Below are 24325 nucleotides of genomic sequence, written 5' to 3'. Positions count from 1 at the left end.
CACACCATGGCTTAACTCAATTTGTGAGTGCTGAATGAGCTTCCCTAACTCAATATGTGACTCAGAGGCAGAGTGAGCTGCAAACTGGGTATAAAGTGGAGCTTTACTTTACTTTTACATTATAGTCTTGTCAGTAAGAAGTTTCTGCCACTCACTGAGAGCAGTAGATTTATTTTGACAACCTTTGTTTAAATTGGGCAAACAAAACACCTAGCAACCTCTAACTGCTGATGAATCAGGATCACAAGATGTGTTGTGCAATTTCTTGGAAAGATGTATCCTGTGGTCTTTAATTCATCAGCAGCCTATTGACTGTAATGTTGCTACTGCGTTGTAGCGTTGTTTTTGCCATCTGACAGTCCAGCCCAGGAATTAACTACTATGCGTCAGTCAGGTGATACAGAGGAACTGGTTAGGTAAAGTGTGTTCTGACTCAGTAGCTCAAGTCAAGAGCTTTTCTGCAGGCAAAGGCACTTTACAGAATGTTCTGTGGTTTCAAGACCATTGTGAATTTAAACTCTTTTGAGAGAGAGAAGTCTTAAAAGCCCTTCAAGAGTTGCTTATCCTGCATCAGCACTTTTAACTCTCACAAGGGTCCAATTCTGATGCTGTATAGTGGGCATGGACAACCCTTTGGCACAGCCTGGCATTTAAAAAGTTATAGTGGTATCAATCCATCCATTAACTGCCAACATTTTCAAGGATCATGTCAATTAATACAAATGCCAAATTTGCAAAAGAAGAAAAATACTGATTTAAAAAAACCTTATTTATTTCTGATATTCAATTTATTGTTTGTGTAACTTATCAAAAATACCAAACATTTGCTGTGTCTGCTTTTTACTTTTCTGTTTCATACCTTTAGAATTGAGTATCTTTTGAGTTTTCGGAAATTGTGTGGGGAAATGATCATATCCCTGCAGTTTTTAGATTACATAAACGTATTTTACGCCAATTACAGTTGGGGAAATATTGGAGAACTGTATCAGCATCAAAAAAACATGTATGTATATATATATATATATATATATATATATATATATATATACATATACAGGGCATGAAATTGGCACCCGCCCACCCGCCAAATGCGGGTAACTTTTGTGATTGGCGGGTGAAACTGTCAATCTACCTGCCACGGCGGGTAGCCAATGACAATTGAGTGATTCAGACTCGTAACTATCGGTAAGCAGGGTACACGGTTGCTTACGGGCCTGGTCCAATCAGGGGCCCGCATCACTGGAAGACATTGATTGACAGCCGGGGCCCCCTATCGCATTTTCATTACTAACACAATCCCAGCAGTCCCACGTGCAGCCACTGACCAAGCGGGAGTGAGAACGGGTGAAGTTAATTTCCTAGTTTCTGATATGAAGACGAGACGTGTGTGTGACTCAAACATCTCACATTTACCAACAAAACGTACAGCGAAAGACCGTCAAAACATTTCAGACCGTCCTGCCAACACGTAGACATTTTAACATCAATGTACGCTGTAACGTTTTTTCACTCTAAAGTCAGCGCTGCTGTTTCAAATTGTCGGCTCTGTAGCGGGCGGGGCTGCTCCGTTTCCCCCGCGAATGACGCGCACACACAATCACACACACACACACACACACACACACACACACAGAGAGAGACACACGCACGCACAGACACACACACAAACGCACACAGTGGATGCAGGAAAAAACGCAGATGAGACCTACAGGATGACCTAAATTGAGGACAGCTACGTTATTGTAAGTGCAATGATAAGTTAAAGTCCAATAAGGACTTTATTAAACCGTATGAATGTGTCCCAGGCCAGGATAGAAAATTAACTAACAATGTAAAGATCAACAAGCCACTGACAGATATGTTCATATTTGATTCATCCAATAAATTATTTTGTGTCTTAAATCCACCAGCCTTTTTCATATTTTACCAACATTTGCAGCATCCTGAGCCTTTTTGGTAAGGTTACTTGAAAATCTCAGCCCAGAGTAGGCTAATGAATTAATAGTAATAAGTATTATTCTCCCTAAAACAAGTTTCCTTTTTATTTATTTTTTTATTTTTAAGAACTATACAAAAAACATTCATGTGTTATGGTGCGCATTCACCAGTGTTTTGTTGTTGTTGTGGTGGCGTAGGCTACTCCAGATTTTGTCTAGTCATCTCATCTCATATATGCAGTGGCGTAACGAGCCAACACAGGATTATCAAGGCGGGCCCCCCTACTACAGCACGTGATGACGGCGCAATGTTCACGAGTAGGCTACCATCAATAGGACAGGATAGGATCATAGAGACACAGCAATTCCTGTTTTTCACCTTCATGACGCAAAAAAAAAGTGGCTGGTAAAAAGTCCCTGTGGCAGGTGGATTTAAAAATCCACCTGCCACAGTGGCTGGTGGTCAAAAAAGTTAACTTCATGCCCTGTATGTATATATATATATATATATATATATATATATACTATGGAGTCAACATTTTCATTCAACAGCCAGTGGTGGATGAAGTATTCAGATTATACTATATATAAGTAAAACTACGCAACGTAAAAATGTCCTGCATTGAAAACGTTACTTTTAAAGTTAAAGTATGTAAGTTTAATCAGGAAAATGTACTAAAAGTATTGAAAGCAAAAGTACTTAATGTAGAAAATGTCCCCTGTGACTGTTATACTATTATACTGTATGTTATATAATTAGATTATTATTACTCATGCATTAATAAAACTATTTTGTAGGCTAGGACTGCAAATAATTATTATTTTTACCATGGATTAATGTGCTAATTATTGTCTTGGTTAATCAATTGACTCTGTAAATAGTGAGCAATTAGCCAAAGCAACATCTTCAAATAAAAATTATAAAAAAAATATTTAAATTGACAAAAAATAATTCAAATGAAAAGCAGCAAATCCTCAAATTTGTTTGAAGTTGGAACCATGAAAATATTTTGCATAAAAAATGACAAACAATTATCAAAATAGTTGCCAATCAATTCTCTGTCAATGGACAAATTGTTTAAATGACTAGCCTAATTGTTTCAGCTGTACTTATATAAACAATTGGGTAGTTTAATCTATAACAAAACATTATATTTGATAAGCTCTTTGAATGTCTTGTACGCAAAAATCTTAATTTGTAAAGTAACTAGAAACTACAGCTGTCATAAGAAATGTATAAAGTTAAAAAGTACAATATTTTCCCTGGCAGAAAGTGTCATAAAGAGAAAGGTGCAAGTGCCTCAAATGTGTACTTATGTACAGTGCAAGTACACTTTATCACTGATAACAGCTAAAATGTGTGGGCCTTAGCCCGTTTTTGTTTTTTTGTTTTTTTTTTCAAATTACGTGACAGGAACCAAATATGTTGCTGTGATTAACGTTAAATACCTGGAATTTCTACTCAAATAGAATCTGACAGATAATAGAATAGTGTGTAAGGTTACACCGGATATCGCCACTAATGGTATATGAAGATAAGACTGATCGAGATGTCAAGTGACAACAACGAACCTTTGAGCCATCAAATCAAAATCATATAGTGTATGATATTAGATATAGAGAGAAACGAGGAAATCAACATAATGTTATGATAGGACACAGTGTACCAAATTAAAACAGCTCACCTTTTTTATCCATTAACCACATAAACAATAGCCAGGGGACGAAACCCACCGGGCCCCACAGCACCAGAACTGCGATGTCAGACTTGGTGAAGCCGTACGCGTGAACGGCCGAGTTCTGGATGGGACCCCAGAAGTTCCATACCATCCCCTGCATGAGTCCTAGCAGGGAAAACAGGGTCAGAACCAGCCATCTTCTCCCGTACACTCTGCTGTTTACTGGCGGACTGTTTGTCTCCGCATGTGAAGGGACGAGCAGCGGCTCCCTTTCGGCCTCTGTGCTCGAACCTGCACCCATAGTAGCTGTCTGTTTGTCAGTTCTGTTCAAATTCCGGTTTAAGGGCTATACAACAACGGGAAATTGACGCCTCGACGCGGTTCTGTCGTCCAAAAACAAATCCAGCCGATAGCTTCTGTTGCTGTCACTTAACTTTACTGCGCATGCCCGAACGGAAATAGTTTGTGTAGTGACACTGTGGTTGTCGGACTGCCATTTTGGCTTGTCTGGTGCATAAACTTGAGTGGGGCGGTTGCAATGACAACAGAGCCGAAATGAAGCAGATTCACAGTGAGGTGTTGTAGATCTATAAAGAACCCGTTCACACTGTCATGTGAGGTTTGTTTACTTCCGCCCCAACCTAAACTGCACGTGTAGTGAAAGGTGAGTTGTCTGCTTTCCTGGAATATTTGCTTATTTGATAGTGGAGTCGAAGCCTCGCTCTCTCTCAACGCTCATAAACAACAACAACAACAAACAAATGCAATCTTCAGTGCTGATGGTCTGATATTTTGAGAAGTTCATTTTGTCGTGAGTCAATGGTTATAGGGTTAGGTTAACCAAGTTGCTCATTATGTCCTATGATTATGTCACGTAAAGCTAACGTTAGTTAACGTTAGCTTTACGTTATGTCACGTAAAGCTAACGTTAGTTAACGTTAGCTAGCTAGTTATCTGGATGGAGCATTAACGTTACTTACATATAAGTGCTTTACGGTGAGGATTCGGAACTAGCTAGTTCGATCAGGTAGTAAATTATTATCAGAACCGACTACCAAAAGTATAAATGTAAAAGTAAGGTACATAATTCTTTTTAGAGGACAACCCTACTAACACAAGAGTTCTGGATGTAAATTAGATTCAAGTATTGATACCTCAGGGTTAAAAAATAGATTATGTCAGTCGATATTAATTATGTAAACTTAACACATTATCAAACATTTTAATAAGACTCCCTCACATTTTGACCAAGATGTATCCTAAATAAAACATTTTACTGTTGGGGAAAAATAAACTTGTCAGATAAATTATGTAGTGGCGACACTGTTTTTAAATGTATGCAAATATATATTATCAAAGTATGTTCATCACTTGAAGATTATAAATAAAACTATAGATCTGGTGATTTTATACATCCATCTCTTCCCTTTCAGACAACCTGAGCCCACTGGTAAATGCAGGGACTGAGATCTGGGCAGTAAATGAAAATGTAGACCTGCTTTTAAAACCTAAATGTATGACTGTATTGCTTTAAAATGACCTAATCTAGGTTTGGATTAAGGAGGTTAATTATTTTCTATGAGACACAGTTTGGTGTCGAAAAACAAAAACTTGACTAGCCTGCACAGAGCCCTGACCTGACATCAGCCCCATCCAACACCTTTGTGCTAAACTGGAACGCATCACATCAGGGGCCAAATTCTCTAATGCCAGTGGATGGGATCAAATCTTAACGCCTCTTCAGAAGAGTGGATGCGTTTATAGCAGCATATGCTCATGGTTTGGGTTTAAGTGTAACTTTAAAAACTGGCCTTCCGTGACGAACATTAACTTTAGGGGCCTCATTCTGTCAGGTTGCAGGTTTATGCTATAGGTAGTACAAACATTCTCGAAAATAAGAAAGCTTTAGTTTCCTCTCTCCCCAAGTGAAATGACAGAGCACTTAGGAAAAAAAGTAAAAGGACACACAAAAACACATTTTTTGATCCTACAGAACAGAAGATAAGAAGGGTATGGTATAATAAGCTAGTAGGTACTGGTATAATGTCTGTGGATGACTGGTAATGTAACACCACAACTTGAAGACCACTAATATAATTATAATTATAATTATAATAATAATAATAATAATAATAAGCTAATCTGTATACATCCTCTGTGTTGCAACACGCTATCTGTGTGTACTACAGGCCATGGCTGCCCCTGACTCCATTACACCCTTCAGCCCAGAAGAGACCCAGAGGATTCTGCATCATCTGCAGCAGCCTGCGGTCTTCATTAACATGACTTGTGGCTGGCCTGCTCTCCACTGGACTGCAGAGCACCTGTCTGGCTGCCTTGGTGACAAACACATCCAATTCAGACTTGGGAGAAAACAGGAGATAAACTGTAAGAACAGTAGGTTAATCCAGACAGATTTGTGTTGAAATAAAGTCGTGTAATTAATCACCTGGATTGAACATAGAGCCTAAAAGACTAAAGACTAAAAACAGATTTATGTGACCCAAAGAGATCCAATTCAGTCTACCTTCCAGGCACTCCTAGCAGACTCAGATTGTTTTAAAATGACTGAAAGTATGATAAAGATATAATAACAAAGCTATGAAATTAGAACAATATTAAAATAAGAACAATTACACAGCACCAACGATTTTGTCAAATTAGCCTAAGACTCATAGCATGGAAACTGTAAATGCACTTTGAAAAAGTAACTTTTGATGCATTATTACATGAAATGTTTCCCCAAACTAACATGATTGACGAGTCAGTGGTGTTTCCATTCCACTCTAAAACATTAATCCAAAATGGTCTTGCCAAATCACTCTCCTATTCGCAATGCAAATAAATTTCATATACGTTCAAAACATCCTGCATAATTGATCATTTATCAATTTCAATGGGGTAATTTGATAGGCTTTTCTGCTTTTGTTTTCCTGACCACAGCAATGCAAAGAGCCTCATATGACACAGTTCTGCTTTTACACAATTTTCAGTAAGCATATAATAATTGCCTGCAGTCTTGTGTAGTTCAGCCTCTGACATGTGATCATTTGCTGATTAGACTGTGATTAGCAGGACCTGATGAAGTATTGGAGACTGCTTAATGATCTAATTTAAAATGTCACATCAACTAGGGAGAGAAATAAACACTCATGGTTTTTGTCTTTGTGCATCTGGTGTATTTTGGCATCCATGTGGCTCTAAAACAGCCACAGTAATAACTCCTCCAGTGATGAATAACGGAGAGCATGTCCTCTGATAACAGCTAGTTAATTAGATTTCTCAATCATCTTTTTCAGCTGACAGGAGGGCATTGCTCATTCAGGCTTATAAATGCCATCGCTCATCCATAAAAACACGTTTTTTACTAAAACAATCGCAAGAGTAAATCGCTACAACTGTGATTTATTTTTCTCATAAAAGTAGGTAAAATAAAATGTCATGCCTCTGTGATGATGCATAGTGCAGGGATTTTGGTTTATGAATTGCATTTCTTTTAGCATAGACCTGTGGAATTGTTTTTATCACAATTTTCCAATGATTACTCTCTTTCTTGTACTTTTTTTTGCTCTCATAGCACCTCTGTTTGAAACCCAGTGTTCCTATGTGGAGGCCAGACTGGAGCACTTTCTCAGCTGGACCCGGGACCAGCCTGGGGCAGATGTAGGGCCTTTCTGTGATTACCCCAACTCAGAGTATTGGGCTTATGCCGACTACAAATACATCGCCCTATTGTTTCAACATCAGCCTTCCATGTTTGAGGTAATCCGCCTCCTGTGCGTACATACGTACATGTTAAGATATCAGGTCAGTTTTATATCGTTGCCAAAAAATCTAAATTAAATCCAACAGACATTTTTAAACAATGGGAGATCTATATTTACAGGCTTAGTGTTAGTTAATTACCACCTCAGATGTGTGAATCGCATTACAGTTAGAAGGCTTTTTTTGAAAAGCACACATCTTTTTTTATAAGTAGTATAATTATAGAAAAATTAAAACAGTTTTGCATGAAGTGTTAATTAACATCAGACCGATTCAGATCAAGCCGAGCTTTTTTCTAACCTACAAGTCATTGTATTGTGTTTTAAGCAATTCTGTCAGGATCTGTATCAGCTACAAGATGAAAGAAAAGTTTGAAAAAGTTTGACAACTTAATTCAACTGGCTGTATGAACAAGTTAAAGTAGTATAGTTTTGATAATGTATACAGGCTCTTGAATATTGGAGATACAATACATACAAAAGTATGTGGACACCTGAACATTACACTCAGATGTGCTCCGATGTTGTAATGTGGTCGGCATTTCAGTTCATCCCAAAGGTATATATCAATGACCGCCCAGGTTCAGATATGTTGCCTTCCATGGGCACTGGAGCTGGTCATGTATGACTTGGATTTAAACATGATCTATGTTTAAATCCAAGTCATATACAGTTTAAGCAGACAAAGTCAAGTAAAGTTATGAATATCACATTTTCTTTAAGATTATAAAAAACACATTTAGAGTTGATTTAAAAAATATTCATATGCACTTACATTTTTTATCTAGTTGCAACAGCTTCAGTTTATCAACAAATTAAATATCAAATGGAAAAGAAATACAAATTGAAAGAACCAAAATATTTCTTTATAGTCTCTTTTTTTTTTAAATGCTCATTTATATTCTTACCTTTTTTCCCTTGTTTTGACATTTTCAATTAAAATGTTAAGCTTTTGCAGCCATACCAGCTTTATTTTAGCTGCTATTCTTGTCCTGCCAAAGGTAAAGACATAAAAGTCCCATCCTTTCTCAAGCCACTGCCACACATTCATTTAATTTTTATCTGGGTGATTCATTTTTATTAGGCATCCAACTGCAATTATTACCAGCTGACATCCATGCCTTTGAGACAGGCAGACATAGACTTTTTACAGAATAAATGGTACAGGGAGAAAGGCTGCCTGAAGGCCAGATTGACCATTCTGTCATTAACAGCTGCCTGCATATATGGTAATGACTTCATTATTCAGGACGCTGTCGTGATGCTACGCCTTTGTGCTCTGACAGGACATGAATGACAGACCAGTTTTCCTTGAAAGATGACATATACTGTAGCTTGCTTTCTCTACACAGAGACCTCCATTGGTCACCTATAATAGGCCCTGTCAAAGTAGCTGATGAGGTATAAGTACATGGGTAAATTTAAAGCAGAGTTAGGCAGTTGTGAAAATGTGAGTCTTGTCTCTATGTCGCGGAAAAGACTTTTAATTTAAAAGTCGGACCGGACACATTATCTTGGATTAATTGTGTGTGTGTGTGTGTGTGTGTTTGTGTGTGTGTGTGTAGGATGTGAAGTGGTCAGAATTTGGTTTTGAGGGGCGCAATGGGAGAGAGAGCACCTTATGGATCGGCACAGCGGGGGCCAACACGCCGTGTCACCTTGACTCTTATGGCTGTAACCTGGTACTGCAGGTACAAGGACGGTAAGAAGGATCATTGCATGTGTTTTCCGCTTTATACTCTCCAAAGTAACTACATTATAAATCAGTAATCCGATTTCTGAAACATCTTACAAACAAGAAAGGTTTCTTGTTTGTATTTTCATTATTAGGTTAAAGGAAACACGAGTAGATTCTTGTGACCATGTACACAGGACAAGAAAAGAAAGTGAAAGAAAATATGTATCACTACATGTTGCTGTGTGGTTTGTTGTAAGGTGAAACATTCTTAAAGAACTTTTGGGGTTCTTGTGTTAATACTTTTCCGATTTCAATGAGATGACTGAGATTACATGCATATCTTGGAGCTTGCTGAACATCAGCCCAATGGTTGTCACATTTCAATCCAGTCAGTAATGGATCCATCTGAGATGTAACTTTCAATATGCACCCATTCTGATTTTTGTTATCTATAAAAAAGCATCACTCATTTCCCTGCCTCATAGATTTGTGAGTACTTGAGAGCTTCAGGTCACAACAAAGGATTTCAATAAATGGAGCACGAATCAAAACTAAGGTTTTACTATTAGTCTAAGTGGCCTTGGAACTTGTAATATGGTAAAATAGTCAATGCAGTTAGGAACGTTTTGGTCAGACCCAGCCCAAATACTGCTTCAGAAATACAGGAGAATGCAAGAGACACTAACTATCTGCATGTAAACTAGAGTTTTACAGATAACTGCAGAGCATTTAAACCTGTTAACCTGATTTCCTGCCATGACTTAATTTATCACAATAATCTAAGTTTTAGTTTGTGTCTGAAGATTATGTTTACTATATAAAAAAAAAAGAAGAAGTGTGCATTGATTTTCAATTTTGGCAGCAGAAAAAATATATAAAAAGAGATAGACCCACTGAGAGGTGTAAAATAAAAAGTGACATTGCCCTGTCATACCTGTGGTAATGGGTTTGTGCATTTAATAGAGATGAGTTGTAACTGAGCATGAAGAAGATTAAGGATTCCATACAACCGTAGCTGTATTTCACCACAGCTGTGCTGGTGGAGGTTTTTGCCTGTTAACCACGGAGCTCTTCTGCAACAGGAAAGGTGCAGGCTTCTGTAACTGCTCCGACAGAGTGTAATCTGTCCTCTGCCCTCTGAAAAAGAGAGTTAATTTGTTGCAGAGCTCACCAGAGCGGGAGGGAAATGGAGACAGAGGGTGAGGCGCCATATGGGGCATTGTGAGTCAAGACACAAAAGGGAAAAGGTATTTTTGTATCTCACTCTGCTGCCTCTACTCCCAGAGAGCAACAGTGTATCTCACTCGTTGTAATTGGGTCTCAAACTCTTTTATTTGGTATTGATCTCAAACGGAATGAAATTCAGCTCAAGCTGTTCTTTGACCCTGCTGCTGAGCCATGAAAATACAACCGTGCGGATTGATATGATGGTATTTGTGACAGTGGTGGGTATTCCCAAATGATTCAGGGAATGTAATTTTTGTAATGTAATTAATTTCACTTTCAAGGGAGAACATTGGATTGTTTTAAATTGATGGATTGGCAATTGGCCCTTATGATTTCCCAGATTTTTTTATTCCTCTGATGGAAAAATACTGTTTGGATTTGTAAAACATCCTACCAAGAACAAAACTGTTTTGTATTGATTGTCCACTTTACCACCAGAGGACCAGTGAGCAGAGAATATTATAAACCAGTATATGATGATATTAAGTAATTTGAGTTATAAGAACATTTTCCCTCCTCTTTTCATGATTCCCACGTGTTGTGTTGTATTTTGGGTGAATCAAAGTCAATTCTGAGTCCATCACCGTTGATAAATGTTTGAATAATTTCTAGTATTTACTATGCTCCGTCTAAGTGGAATAAAAGTTTTGTTTACAGTTGAACTGAATTCATTTCTAACAACAATCTTTTCCTGCTCTTTTAGTCTGAACTTGTATCTAACTGGGATGTTTCCTGTGCGTAGGAAGCGCTGGCACCTCTTTCCTCCAGAGGACACTGTTAACCTCTACCCAACCAGGATCCCCTATGAGGAGTCCAGTGTCTTCAGCCAGGTGGATGTTCTGCGCCCAGACCTGAGCAGGTTCCCTGCATTTCATGGAGCCAGGGCCCACATCGTCACTCTGCAGCCAGGACAGGTCAGGATTCTTGACACAATATTTTACAATACAAAAATCTAATGCATCACAGAGATCACATTATTGGCTATAAAAACTGTGAACTGTCAGAGGTGTCAACTGCTGTCAGAAAATGTACACATGCTTATTTTGTTTGGGAAAAAATGACCACGTCCTTGGCCAGAAATATAAAATCTGTTTCTCTCAAGATGTTAAATTTAATTTCATGACCAAATAAGGTGTTTGAATACTCTAACCAGGTTCAGATATTTACTCTTTATCTAAATGAGTACATTGTTTATGCATTGATTAAGTTCTCATTTAGGCATTATTTTGTTCTTCAATTTAGCTCTCAGTAGATAATAATCTGCTTGTAAAAGGAATAATTTGTCATTGAATTTTTTTTTTTTACTAAAATCTATAAGAAGACTAGAGCTGAAATAATTACTCGCAACTATTTTGACAATTGATGAATGTTTAGCTCATTTTGGAAGCAACAATGTCAAACGTTGTTTCAGCTTCTCAATTGTGAGGGTTTCCTGCTTTTCTTTGTCTTGTGTAAAAGTAGACTAAACGATTAAGTTCATTAAAAATGAAATCAGTAAATTTATCGTTAATGAAAATGAACTTTAGTTGCAACCCTACATAAGACTTTTATGAAATTCTAAGAAATAGTCACATTTGAAAACAAGAATAACAAAATAATCTCTGACAGTCATCATTATGTTCTAAGTCAAACTGTACTAAACTGTATCATGTATAATACCAAATAGGTAGCTGACTGTACAGTATTGTTAGACCCCTTAGGCAAAAAAAGAATTCTACCAAACATTGAACTAAGACTCATCAAACATCTCCTTTTTCAAATCAGTTGTGTTTTTCAGACATTGGAAAACAACCATAAGTGATTTGCTGATGCGTGATGTTATGCAACACTGCAACACTACATTTATATGAAGAACTGTTTGTGACACAGAAGCAATAACAATAAAATACAGCTTTATTGGTCCTTAAGCCCCAAACATGTAAAAGAAGACTCAACAGTGAGATTTATTTGTTGTGGTGTCCTTCATAAAAAGTGTGAGGCAAGGCAACGATCGTGACTTGTGTCCCAATTAAAACGTGGCCTTCTCAGTTATAGTGCATCATCTTCAACAGCCTGGAGCTTTATATGGCAAGAAGTGTAAGGTAAAGCTGCGTTAAAGTAAGCTGCCTCATCACTTTTTATGTCTTTTCACGAGAAAGGTAACAGGAGCATTTAGTAGATCAACTTACAGAGCAGTCAAGTTCACCTCATTTGCTCTGCTTTAGAAGCAGGTGAGTTCAGAGTAAAAGTTATGATTAAAGTGTTGTGCAATTAGAAGATGGCTGTCACGGTGCCCTATTTAGAAATGCCCGTAGCTACATATTAATTAGTTTTCAACTCTGAATTACTGCAAAACTCTTTGATGCATATGTCCCACTTTGCCTAGTTTCAGATTCTAGCTGCATTGTTTTGTTCTTCAAGAGTCAAAATGGTGACAAAGCAATTAGCCATCTGTCTCTTTTCACTATCTGCCTGTGCCTGAGCTCCTGTAGCGCACCCTGCTATCAGCAACACCAACACCAGCTGCAAAGTTACTCTGACGGCTGGTGAAGCAGTGTGGCGTTCAGGGTCACGGCTGATGCTTCAGCAAGTCATTTCTGATTTTTCTACCTAATGGAAAATTATATATATTTTTTTTTCTTTTTCCCTGTATCACCAGATATTGTCTAATAACAACAGTTCCACTAAAGAGATATTTTGCTGATTTAAATCAGCTGTGTCATGGCAGTGTGGGTCGGATAACTCAAAAACACTGCCCACACAAAGATGGCACAGAGCTGAATTAGAATCGGCAAAGATTCACCAAGGTAGTTTCGTCCAAGCACGAGGAAGAAAGGTCCATTTCCCAGCTTTCAACAGCATCTCACTGTCTTCATTTAGTAAAAGAAACTGGTTCAGGTGTTATCACATTAATCTGATCCTTTTGTCACACAATAACAAGTGTTTCCACAACAGTCTCCAAATCAAATCAATCAATTGAACTCTTCCAGTCAATGCTGTGGGCGTGGCGGGTTTTGGCCTTGCATTTACATACAGTGGAAAGCTAAAAGTGGACTCTTGTGCTCGGATTATTTTCACCCTACACTTGGAAACACTTCAGCTGTTGACACAAAATGTATAGTTTTGGTATCTACAGCAATCTCCTAAAAGATGGCTCCACCTCTGCAAATCAAATCAAAGGACAGATCACTCCTCTTGTCTTGTCAGACTGCAGCCCATGAATGAATCAGCACTGCTGAGGAGGCAGGGAATCAATAAGGCTTGCCCATTAAATAGAGTCACTGTATGAATGAATGAACCACAGTCAGTCTATTGGGAAAAAGGTGTATGCTGCCATCTAGAGGATGACCAGTACAGCCATGTATTCCATCAACATGTATCACAATGGCTTAAAACAACAAAAAAGGGATAGTGGGTGATCAATTTAAGCTTCTGCTGACTTTTTATCTTCTCTGCTCAGGTGCTTTATGTCCCCAGACACTGGTGGCACTATGTGGAGTCATTGGATCCCATCACTGTCAGCGTCAACTCCTGGATCGACTTGGTGAGCAACCCAATCATGTCTCTGCCTCGTACTGAACTATTGAGCTCAAAATCTGAAATAATGAAAAGATGTTCCACGATTTGAAGACAAAATTCTCTTCTCAAATCCTCTTTGCACCAAAGAGTGCTCCTGCTCAGGTTGGTCCTAGCAGCGTTTAGATGAAGGCTCCCTTTTAGCTTTGAGTATTGAATTAGTCTGACTAATGTCATTGTGATAAGTGTGTGTGCACAATGAGGAGTGTGCGCCGCATGAAAAGCTCCTCTATGCCATAAAAAGTTCCTCTCCAGCTTTTCCCTGCGAGGTCACAGACATGACACACTGTGCCCGCAGACTGTGCCACTATCGTTCAGTGTAATCATCTTGATGTGTGGTACTCATTCTTGCTTTGCTTGGATTTCTGTTCAGGAGGTGGATGACGTGGCAAGAGTTGGTGAAGCTGTGACAAAGGCTGTCGTCTTTGCCCTTAAAAGTGCACCAAGTGATGACAACAAGGACAACTGGCTTAATCCCACTGAGGTAGCAAATTCATACTGTGATATTAATTACTCCCTCAAATCAATAGCTACCTGATTATTGCCACTGGCGTGTATTGGTGCAGCCATGCACAAAAAAATAAAAAACACATTGTAGTCTTTTTGAAACATTTACAGGTTCTTGTTTCTGTTTAACTTTGAAAAATGTCTGAAATTGTTCTATTTATCACTTATTTCTCACGCACTATACAAGGGATTCTAGAGGACTTTAATGTGTGTCAGATGGTAAAATCAGAAAACAAATTTGGTCAGTGCTTATGTCAATCCTTCCATCCAGTAGTGGCCTAAATTAGGCCTGAGTATGAATTCAAAATGATCATTTAGTTGAATCGTATCTTGATGATGTTATTATCTTTTCTTAATAAGAATTTTCCTAATTATCCAAATCAAATATATATGATTGACCAAATTTTGATTAAAATGTAAATAAGTTGTTGATTTTTTTGTTTTGATTATGTGAAAATGTTTATCGGATATTATTCTTTACATTAAAACACTGAAAGCATTTAACATAGCTTTGTTTATTTACCATTATTTTTGCATATAATTGCCTTATCTATATTTACCTCAATATCCTTATTAACATACTGATATTACATCTAAGCTCATGAATAGCCTTAATTAATTTGTTGAGTTTGAAAAGGCCCACCTCTGGTGATGATGGCACCTCTGTTTCCTGGTCGGGTACAAGAAGTCCTCCTTTGTGCAACATTACAGTATAAATGACTTTTCAGCTTGAACCTCCACAAACTTGATGAGACTCTGGTCTGCCCATGATAGATGACTAACCACTGCACCTCCCACACCTTTTTCTTTCTCTGTGTATCAGTTGGCAAAGCCAGGCTGCTTGGACCACTTAGACAGTATATGTACCCCACCTACAGGAGGTCATTTAGTGTGTAGCCGCTGTTTAGAAACAGATGTTTGGGAGAGACTAAAGCTCCTGGGATTCTTCCTGTAACTACAAAGAGAAATGAAATTAAAACCCTCTTACTTTAGAAGCTGTTTTTTCCCCCCAAGCTAGACAGCTGACATATATTATTGTGCTATGCTGGAGGTAATAGACCAGCTTTAAATAAGGCAGTTTACATCTGAATATTATATAGAGTATATAGAGTTCATAGAGTATGTAGAAAAATAATTTAGGTTCTGCAGGGCCAGTTCAGTATATTTTATCTCAGCTTGTGAGTATGAAAACTGAGACATTAATAAAAGCTGAAGAATAGAGGGTTCCCCAAAATGTAATATATATAATAGTCATGATCCTAGCCACACCCTGTTTAAGGAGCTCATGTTGCTTGTGTCTGGCCACAGACACTAAAATGTGTCATGCAAGTAGCGAACTCCATTAAGGAATAACTCGCGTAGGCTGTGTGCATAATGTTAGCAAGTGGGCGGACAAGAGAGACAGAGAGACAAAGTAACGTTATAGCTGTGAACGTAGCAGTGCAGTGTGTGTACAGTTTAGGCTATTTGTTGGTGAATAAATGCAACAACTCCTCAAGACCCAAGCCAAGTTCCTGTGTCTTGCTTGCCACCTTTTGCATTAAAGTGAGGGGGTTATTCCTGAAACTGGCAACAACTTCAGCTCCTGCTCAGCCCTCTCCCCATAAAAAGACACTTGGCCGCCAGTCCTAACAACGTTTCTGGCGGAAACCCTGCTGCTGCAATTGGCCTTTTAAAAAGCCACTTATTGTTTGTCTGATGGTTATGTGGTTACTGCTGGCTGTACAACAAATTCCCCTCGAAGATATTCTTGATCTTGATTTCTTGAAACCATAAAATAAAACAAAGCCTTGCACAGTAAACATCACCGTTATCATGTTGTTGAGTCAGCAGCTTCTTTGGACTTCCTCTCCACGACTATGGAAATGTAATAAATGTATTGTGTTTGGATATAAAAGTAGCCTACCACACACAGGTGGCTATTTAGCTGGCAGCTGGTGTTTGGGGAACTCTCTGTAACAGCTTGTTTGTGTTATGTTTCTGCAGGAAGGAGTAGCATCCCACAATGAGAACATGCAGTATGTGAACCTGGCAGTGAGAGCTTGTGAAAGACAGAGGGGCCTCTGCCACCGCAAACTGACCCAGGACCCGAGAGACACCAGTCCAGTCAAGCGGGACTCCAGAGGACAAATCAGGGAAAATACCAATTTGGTCAGGGATTCTGTGCCCTTCAGCGTTCCCTTTGGACCACATCTCATCCCTGTACGCTGTCAGCGCGAGTACTCGCCGGAAACCACAAAAGATCTGGAGGTCAAATCTTCAAGGAACTGCGATGCCAAATCTCTGGAGGACTGCACTGTCAGCTCAGATTCAGCACAGAGAACCAAGCTTGCATCTGCTGTCGGAATCTACCGGGGAAAACATGAATGTAGCGATGGTTTAACTCAATGTAGACCACGTGACCATGCTGATGGGACGTCAGAAAACTCTTCAGGGGATTATGAGGAACCAGTTCACACAAACATTACCACTAATGACCTGTTAGACTGCCTGGTGCATCCTGATATCATCTCCCGTGTCACTGAGCTTTTACTGGAACGGCACACAGGAAGTCACAGGACCACTACACCATCCTAGCTTTAATATTCACAAGCAATAAACAGCATACAGTATGTTAAGGCTAGTTTGCAGTAATAAAGAAATGTGGAAAAAACAAAGATTTTTGGCTGCAGAAATCCATCCTCCAAGCTACCGGTAATTCTCTGGTGTCTGTGAAGAAGGCTTTTCTCTCTTCTCTCATCTGTCAAGGTCCTCCTGAGATTAACCCTGGATGTGAGAAGTCACAACCAAAACTAATCGTAATGTGATGAGTGACGCAATCGAGCGGCTCCAACATTTCTTTGTTTTTTTCCCCCTGCACATACTAATCATGTTTGCGTCTTCCAGAGTCAGAATAATGGCCGCCTAAATCAATTTAGTATGCTAATAAGCCCCATAATTCAAGATAATAATTCTGACATGGGAACATTTGTTTTGTGCATAATGTTTCCCTGTCATTTCCTAATGAAAATTGTCATTGAACAACCACAGAAGGCTGATCGTAATGGTTTGGTGATTGATGAAAGCTGTGTAAGGAGCGATGAATGAAATGGGTCTGTTTGAAAACAGTCTGCCGCCACAGGTCCCACATCTGAGAGAAAGGAAGGTTGCACGTGTACGAGAATAATAAACCTAATCTTTGCTAAAGTTGATGTCCTGCGCTTTGTTTTCCACTGACATGACTTGCATTTTAGAATTATTAGAATTGAGAAAACATAACAATGCACATTTCAATCATCTTAAGAATCAGCATCAAGTATTTATTTACAGACCTTTTATAGGAAGCAGCATCATTTACACTTTCCCCAAGTAAAAACAAATTCCATCAAGTGTGTTATGACTTTAAAGGACCATACTGTTGGTTTTTCATGTTTTAGAACATAAACCACAGATCACATATACAATACTTTACAATATTGCAGACTATTTCTTGAAGTTATGATTTTTTTTTCCACCTGCTAGCCAGTAACTCAGTTCAATTTGCAGACCCTAAAAGAGACAATCACTCACAGTGAACTTTCTTGTCTGTGTCAAAAGTATTGTTGTATTAGGGGACGTAGCTACGGATTTCATTGATGTGATGTATTCAAAGATACTGCTGTCACATCTGACATTTGGCAACAATGAGCTTTGTTTTCAGAAAATCAAACCCCGAAGACAGACGATAAGAAAGCAAATGTGAATTTGGTTTGTTTCCTGCACGGAAAGATTGCTGCCAGCAAATCTCAGGATACCGACTTAACAAGCAAGTTTTCATAACAATATAACAAATAATAAGGCAACTCACGACAAATAAAGGCTACAAATGCTCATTATAATACATTAAACTTAAACATATAAATGAATGTGCTGACTGTAAAGGGTGGCTTCCTTAATGGCAGGACATTATTCGAAAAATCAACTGAATTTCTAACATGCAAAACCACCAGGAGCTATGGTCCTTTTTAGTATCATTGTTAAAGGCACACAATGCAAACTGAACCAATTCCCCAACATGTTCATAGAAAATATACAGCATATTATATTTAACGTTCATTTGTAATAATCACGTATGGGAAATCACACAGTACTTTGCTTCTTTGAAACACTATTTTGAGTCTTCATTCTCAGCCAGTAAATACTTTCCTGTTCTCTGGTTAAACATTGTTGATTGACTGGAGTCTTAAGAAAGGTTTCACATAATAAAGGACAAATAACAGACACAGCATAAACAGACAACACAGAATAAAGGATGTGACAAACAAATACTGAACTTCTAACCACAAGAACTGTCCAATACTCACATCTTAGTTATTCATTATCACAAAAAAGTACCTTGAAACGAAAAAATAAAACAGGAACTGAATTAAAAAAAGGGTACCTTCAGATAACTCGTCAATATTTTTTTAGCTAAATCAGCTACAGCTAAGCAGATGGTGTATTTAATGTGGCATGGTTACAATCTGGTGCCCTTCCCCATTTTGTTCAAATGTAGGTCATCAGTTTCTTTCTTCCTGTTGTCATCATCATCATCATCATCATCATCGTCATTTCCCTCCTTCCCTGAATCCTCCAGGTAAAGCTTGTCCAGCTGATCAGGGTCAACGTAGGTGTAGAAGTAAGCCATGATGGAGAAGATGATGCAGACAGCCAACAGTAGGACGGCAAACAGCAGGAACTCTTTCCACTGGGACAACAAATACTGGTTAGTGTGTGAACTGTGCTGTGCGGAGAAACATTCAGTTCACAGTTAAAGTGTGCTGCAGTCTTGAGAAAGCAATAGTGGCCTTCAGGTAGTCTCGCGTTGCCAGACCTTCCTCCACCGCACCGCGTAGGAGGAGGGTCTGGCTAGTCCACACAGCATTCTAGGATGGGAGAAAAACCTGCTCTGGTCTATTGGCATTTTTTTTAAACCAATCGCAATTGTCATTGGGCGGTGCTAAGCACCTGGAAAAGCTGCAGTGCTGCTGAAAAATTGCCTCGGGAAGGAACTTGTTTAGGTGGAACGTGTACGTTCAAAAGTTTCTTTAGTCTTGCAACAGAAAACTCTGATTGGATAGATAGTCTAGCTAGCTGTCTGGATTTACCCTGCACAGATCTGAGAAAAGGTTAACCATAGTACTCATAAATCGACCGAGTTTAAAATGGCAACACAAAGGAAGCCCAAGGCAACGGATATCCGGCCTAAATGAGTGAAATCCGGCAGAATTTCTGTAGGAAACGGAGCAATCCCGGAAGTGGAACGTCAAGGATATAGACTAGCCTTCAGGTAACGTAAAAACGCAAAAGGCCCTATTTATAGAGCCGGTGTTTGGTTTGTCCATTCTGGGCTACTGTAATTGGTGCAGCTTGGCAGGCTCCGTGGAAGAGGAACTGCTACATGTAGATATGAAGAGCTCATTCTAAGCTAACGACAACACAGCGATTCTTAGTGTCCGGTGATTATACTCTAATGAAAACATGAATATTATATTCTATTTCTGCCAGTATATCCCCCTCAATCCTACACACTGGTCATTTAAATAATAATTAAACTACAGGCACTATTTACAGTAACCAGATAAACCACAGTATATACCACTGCACTGTATCTGTTCACCTTCATTGTATCGGGGTGACAGCAGAAAAAGGTAACCTTGTCAAATAAAAACAAAACTATCTGCATGGCTGCATATCAAGTAAGACAATGTGTGTTTTTCTAATTTTCAGTTAGCTACAGTGGCAAATTGTGGGAAGTAATTGTTTTTTTCATGTATGTTAACCGAAATAAAATGATTCATCATCATCAATTTAGGAGAACGGACCCTTTAATAAAAGAGCTTATTATTACACAAACTGTGATTTACGAGATTAAGATATATTTCAGCCTTAAAACTATTCTACAAAAAAGGTGGTTGACTGTGGTTTTGGTGTCTAAATCCTCCTTCTTTATTTTGTGTAAGAGATTTTAATGTCTCCCACAATGTCCCATGATGTCATACCTGCTCCAGTCCCGCCCCCTCCGCCACAATCAGCACTATCACGTTCCCAAATGCAACAGTGAGCAGCCAGCCGGCCTGCAGGACAGACTTCATGTTGGCTGGAGCCTGAAGAGAAGAGAGATCCACAGTTAGTAAAGAAAAGAGACAACAAGCAGCATACAAATATTTAAAGGTTCTATAAAATGCGATCATTATGTCCTAAATGTGATAGAAAGTATTAGTTTTTGTTAAAGAATAATGTTTGGGTTGGGACATCAGACAATGGGCTATAAATTATGGAGAGAAAGGCAGTTTAATTTAACAGAAAAGGCAGAAGGACAGGATTGTTGAAACCTTTTCTGATGACTTTATTGGTTGAACTTGAATTACAACCACTTGGAAAGCCTACATTTACTACTGAGTACTGTTTTCCAAGAAGTAGCTTTTCCAGAAATTTTAACTATTTTAGATTTCACACGATATCAAAAGGGCTACTTCTCTTTGTAGGTTTAAATGTTGGCTCTAAAAAGTTATCTTGCTCCCGTGTGGAGATAATAGTTAGTGTGTATCATGACAAACCTGTGAGTAGGAGAACTCCAGGCCTGTGATGGAGAACATGACCTCTCCAATAGTTATGAGGACGTACTGGGGAATCTGCCAGGCAATGTGCACGTCGTTGGCGCTTACATCCTCCATCTTGTGAGCCACAATCTTACCCGATTCCTGACAAAACACACAGAGGGGGTTCTGTCATGTTGTATAGCAGGGAAGATCTGTATATAAACTTGTATAGCAAGCACACTGACCTCCATGAGTATGACAGTGTAGGAAGCTCCAAAGTCCAGCAGGCCCAGGCCAAGATCAGAGCACTGGTCTGACTGTAAGCTGCAGCTGACATGTGGGTATCTACCCGGAGGCAGGAGGTACATGAAGGATGAGATGAATTAAAAAAAACACATATTATGATTTGACTAGCTTTGTACGAGTCTACATTGACTTAAAACATTATATCACATACATACAACCAATTACTTTTTTAGTTGAGGCAAAATTGGGGTTTTTACTTAAAGTCACTAGATTTCTGAAGTGGGAGGAGTTATTTTTTTAGGGTCCATTGTTATGGAAGTAAAGGCCTTGCTGATTTTCTGTATGAACAACCTTAGGCGAAGGACTGAAGCACTGAGCCTGTTGTCAAATGTAGATTTTTCCAATACTACAGTATAGAGACCCGAAGTGAAACTAGAACGTATGGGTTCTGTTTTAGGAGTAAGAAAACCTCATGCAAAATCACATTTAATATTTGTAATCATGCAAATGATTAGAAATTCTAATAATATAATATACATTATTAATATAATTAATTATAATAATCTGAGAATAATCTAAAAGTATATTAGGCAGTTCATTCAATTTGTATAGACAGGAATGCTAATTAAAAAATAACAAAAACAATAATACCTCCCTCTTTTAAACCTTAAAGAGGGAGCATATTAACAGGTTTTTTTTATTATTTTTTTTGGCATTTTAGGCCTTTATTTGTAAAGGACAGCTGAAGACATGAAGGGGGAGAGAGGCGGAATGACATGCAGCAAAGGGCTGCTGCATCAAGTAAACCTCTATATATGGGTGCGCGTACTGCCAGGTGAGTTACCCAGGTGCCTGGGCATATTAACTTTTAAGTTGCTATAGCAACTCGTTAGCAAACAGTTGTTTATTCATACATCAATCTGGAGTTGTGTTTGTGTCAACTTGTTGAATGTAAGTCCAATATACACTCTTTTTTAAGCTGGCTCTTTAGCTTTAAATGCCCCACCATGTTCACCAGTTAGTGTCTGTTTGGTGTTTGGTGCTGAGCAGGTAGCAAGTGTGCAGTGAGTTTTTTAGCTGAAGACAGCTGCTTGCTGCGGAAACGCTACTGTATAAAGCTCTAGATCTGAGACAGCCTGAGTTCAGTAATAATACCCATGGGTTCATCACTACAAACTGCCCCTAATTGTAATTTGCTTTGTTAAGAGCACAAAGGTTTCAACTTCAAAAAGCCTTGCATTTAGTTGCAGATGCTAGTCGAACAGCAGCTAGACAGTCCTACTCACTCTCCCCGATCCACAGTCTTGTTAGGAGACATGCTGTAATTCGAGGGCAACTGGAAAACCATTTGTCCAACAGTTAGGTTTATTGCCTCTGGCAGTGTGTTGAGGAACCTGTTGAATTAGAATTAGAAGAACTCGTGAGCAAACTTAACTGATTATTCAAGTTAGAACATTTTTACAGCAGCAAGGGAATAATTATCTTAAAATATTGTACAGTGTAGAGGAGTAAAAGATGAGTCATAACCTCTAAGATTAAATCTATTTTACCTCAGGAGAGGATTCCCATCTTCATTTTTCATGATGTGGTCATCCACCTGGATGATTAAAAAAACAAAAAAACACAGCCAGGTCATGGGAGCGTCTATCAATAACATCAATTTCAATTCTCTGTTTAACTTATTTGTGTTGTTCTTAGAATTTCGGAGTATGATTTTTGCAAATATTGTGACTTTACAGTCTTATACAAGTTTTGCTAGAGATCAGCACTCACCATCAGTGAATGTTATTTTTTTAAAGGCCCTGAAAAGGCATTTTTTTATTCAGCTTCTTGCTATGAGTGATGGGGTCCTACATACAATAATCTGACAAAGTTGAAACTGGTTATTTCCCATGACAGATTTAATTATTTCAGTTGGAATAAGATGTCACACACTTCTGTGCAATTCAATTCAATTTTATTCATAGTGTCAAATCATAACAGATGTTGCACCAATCAGGATTTGAATCAAAATGTACAACAGTTATGTAGTTGTTTGCTTAAGTTGCCAGTCCGACAAATGTTAAACTTTGACTGTTGCTTATTTAGCTATGAATATTTAATGCTATGCAAAAGAAAACTGAACCAATTGTCAGGGCACTTACATGTTTGCACTGGATTCCAGTAGTAGGGTCTGGGTACAAGATGAGGCTGTAGGCCTTCTGTTCGTCAAACGTGTGGTTACACTCTGAGGTTTTTCCATTGAAGGTGACTTGAATCTTCAGCTTCTTGCTGGATGTCTCCAGTGGAAGTGTCTCATATTTTGGAGGGTTCTGACATAGAGAGACCACGGGGTTAAGGTTCAGGTTCTTTCCAAAATCGTCACTGTTTGAAAAATAACTCACAAAATCACTATTAGAAAATAAAAGGTCTTGTTTCTGTTGAGCTCTTTTACTTCTTAGAATGAAGTTGCAAAATAAGACACAGACTTGAGAGAGAAAGACAAAAGTGTCCTGATCCCTAAAATGTTCCTGTAGAGCAACTTCAGGCTTTTGTGCACCTACTAATTTCTGTGCATTTTTTGTGTTATATGGTACACTGAATGCTGATAGTTTTACAGTATCCTTCTGATCCTATTTGTATTAGTTGATCCCTGTTTATTCTCTACATATTTTAAATATATTATAAATCTGCTTCATATGTTTGTATCTTCTCTGTTATGTATACTATATTCTCGCTTTGCCAGACCTTCCTCCACGGCGCTGCGGAGGAGGGTCTGGTGAGTCCACACAGCTTTCTAGGATGGAAGAAAAACATGCTCTGGTTTATTGGCATTTCTTTAAATCAATCACAATCGTCTTGGGCGGCGCTGAGCTCCGCACGGAGCCACCGTGCCGCTGCAAAATAGCCTTGGGAGGGAACTTGTTTTGGTGGAACGTGTACGTTCAAAGGTTGTTTTAGTTGTGCAACAGAAAACTCAGATTGGACAGATAGTCTCGCTAGCTGTCTCAATTTACCCTGCAGAGATCTGAGGAGCAGTTAACCATAGTCCTCATAAATTAAAATAAAATAAAGTTTAAAATTCCAACACAAAGAAAGCGGAAGGAAACGGACATCGGCTGAAAAGACATGTATCTGGCGGAATTTCTGGCGGCACCGGAGCAATCGCGGAAGTGGATCGTCGAGGATATAGACTATGTATACTACTACTGTT

At 38.7% G+C, this 24325-nt stretch overlaps 3 protein-coding genes across 3 annotated transcripts in view; 1 reads left to right on the top strand and 2 right to left on the bottom strand.

The window, feature by feature from the left end:
• The window catches only part of slc49a4 (solute carrier family 49 member 4), a 52769-nt gene extending 48720 nt beyond the window's left edge, over positions 1–4049 (bottom strand). The window contains exon 1 of the mRNA XM_031276924.2: positions 3623–4049. Coding sequence (XP_031132784.1) covers positions 3623–3917 — 295 coding nt within the window. The 5' untranslated portion in view covers positions 3918–4049. The remainder of the gene's footprint in view (positions 1–3622) is intronic.
• Positions 4050–17533, top strand: hspbap1 (hspb associated protein 1). Its single transcript, XM_036004458.1, has 8 exons — positions 4050–4280; positions 5806–6004; positions 7194–7378; positions 8946–9082; positions 11028–11199; positions 13725–13808; positions 14214–14324; positions 16334–17533. Exons 2-8 carry the CDS (start codon positions 5809–5811, stop codon positions 16922–16924), a joined length of 1476 nt encoding a protein of 491 aa, XP_035860351.1. The 5' UTR covers positions 4050–4280; positions 5806–5808; the 3' UTR covers positions 16925–17533.
• An 850-nt stretch (positions 17534–18383) lies between these two features.
• Positions 18384–24325, bottom strand: part of slc15a2 (solute carrier family 15 member 2) — a 29051-nt gene continuing 23109 nt past the window's right edge. Inside the window, exons 16-22 of the mRNA XM_031324315.2 lie at positions 23277–23444; positions 22683–22729; positions 22419–22526; positions 21132–21231; positions 20905–21048; positions 20347–20451; positions 18384–19052 (exon numbers count right to left, since the gene is read on the bottom strand). Coding sequence (XP_031180175.1) covers positions 18822–19052; positions 20347–20451; positions 20905–21048; positions 21132–21231; positions 22419–22526; positions 22683–22729; positions 23277–23444 — 903 coding nt within the window. The 3' untranslated portion in view covers positions 18384–18821. The remainder of the gene's footprint in view (positions 19053–20346; positions 20452–20904; positions 21049–21131; positions 21232–22418; positions 22527–22682; positions 22730–23276; positions 23445–24325) is intronic.

Source organism: Sander lucioperca, chromosome 8 (assembly GCF_008315115.2).
Source record: "Sander lucioperca isolate FBNREF2018 chromosome 8, SLUC_FBN_1.2, whole genome shotgun sequence".
NCBI classification, from domain to species: domain Eukaryota; kingdom Metazoa; phylum Chordata; class Actinopteri; order Perciformes; family Percidae; genus Sander; species Sander lucioperca.
Note: the sequence above shows the minus strand (reverse complement) of the source record. Positions and strands in the feature narration are given on the sequence as shown.

What these genes read in the sequence shown, in the direction of transcription:
- hspbap1 (XM_036004458.1), top strand. Translation starts at nt 5,809, where the DNA reads ATGGCTGCCCCTGACTCCATTACACCCTTCAGCCCAGAAGAGACCCAG. An exon ending in GTACTGCAGGTACAAGGACG is followed by an intron (nt 9,083 to 11,027) that starts GTAAGAAGGATC and finishes TCCTGTGCGTAG; the next exon opens with GAAGCGCTGGCACCTCTTTC. An exon ending in TCACTCTGCAGCCAGGACAG is followed by an intron (nt 11,200 to 13,724) that starts GTCAGGATTCTT and finishes TTCTCTGCTCAG; the next exon opens with GTGCTTTATGTCCCCAGACA.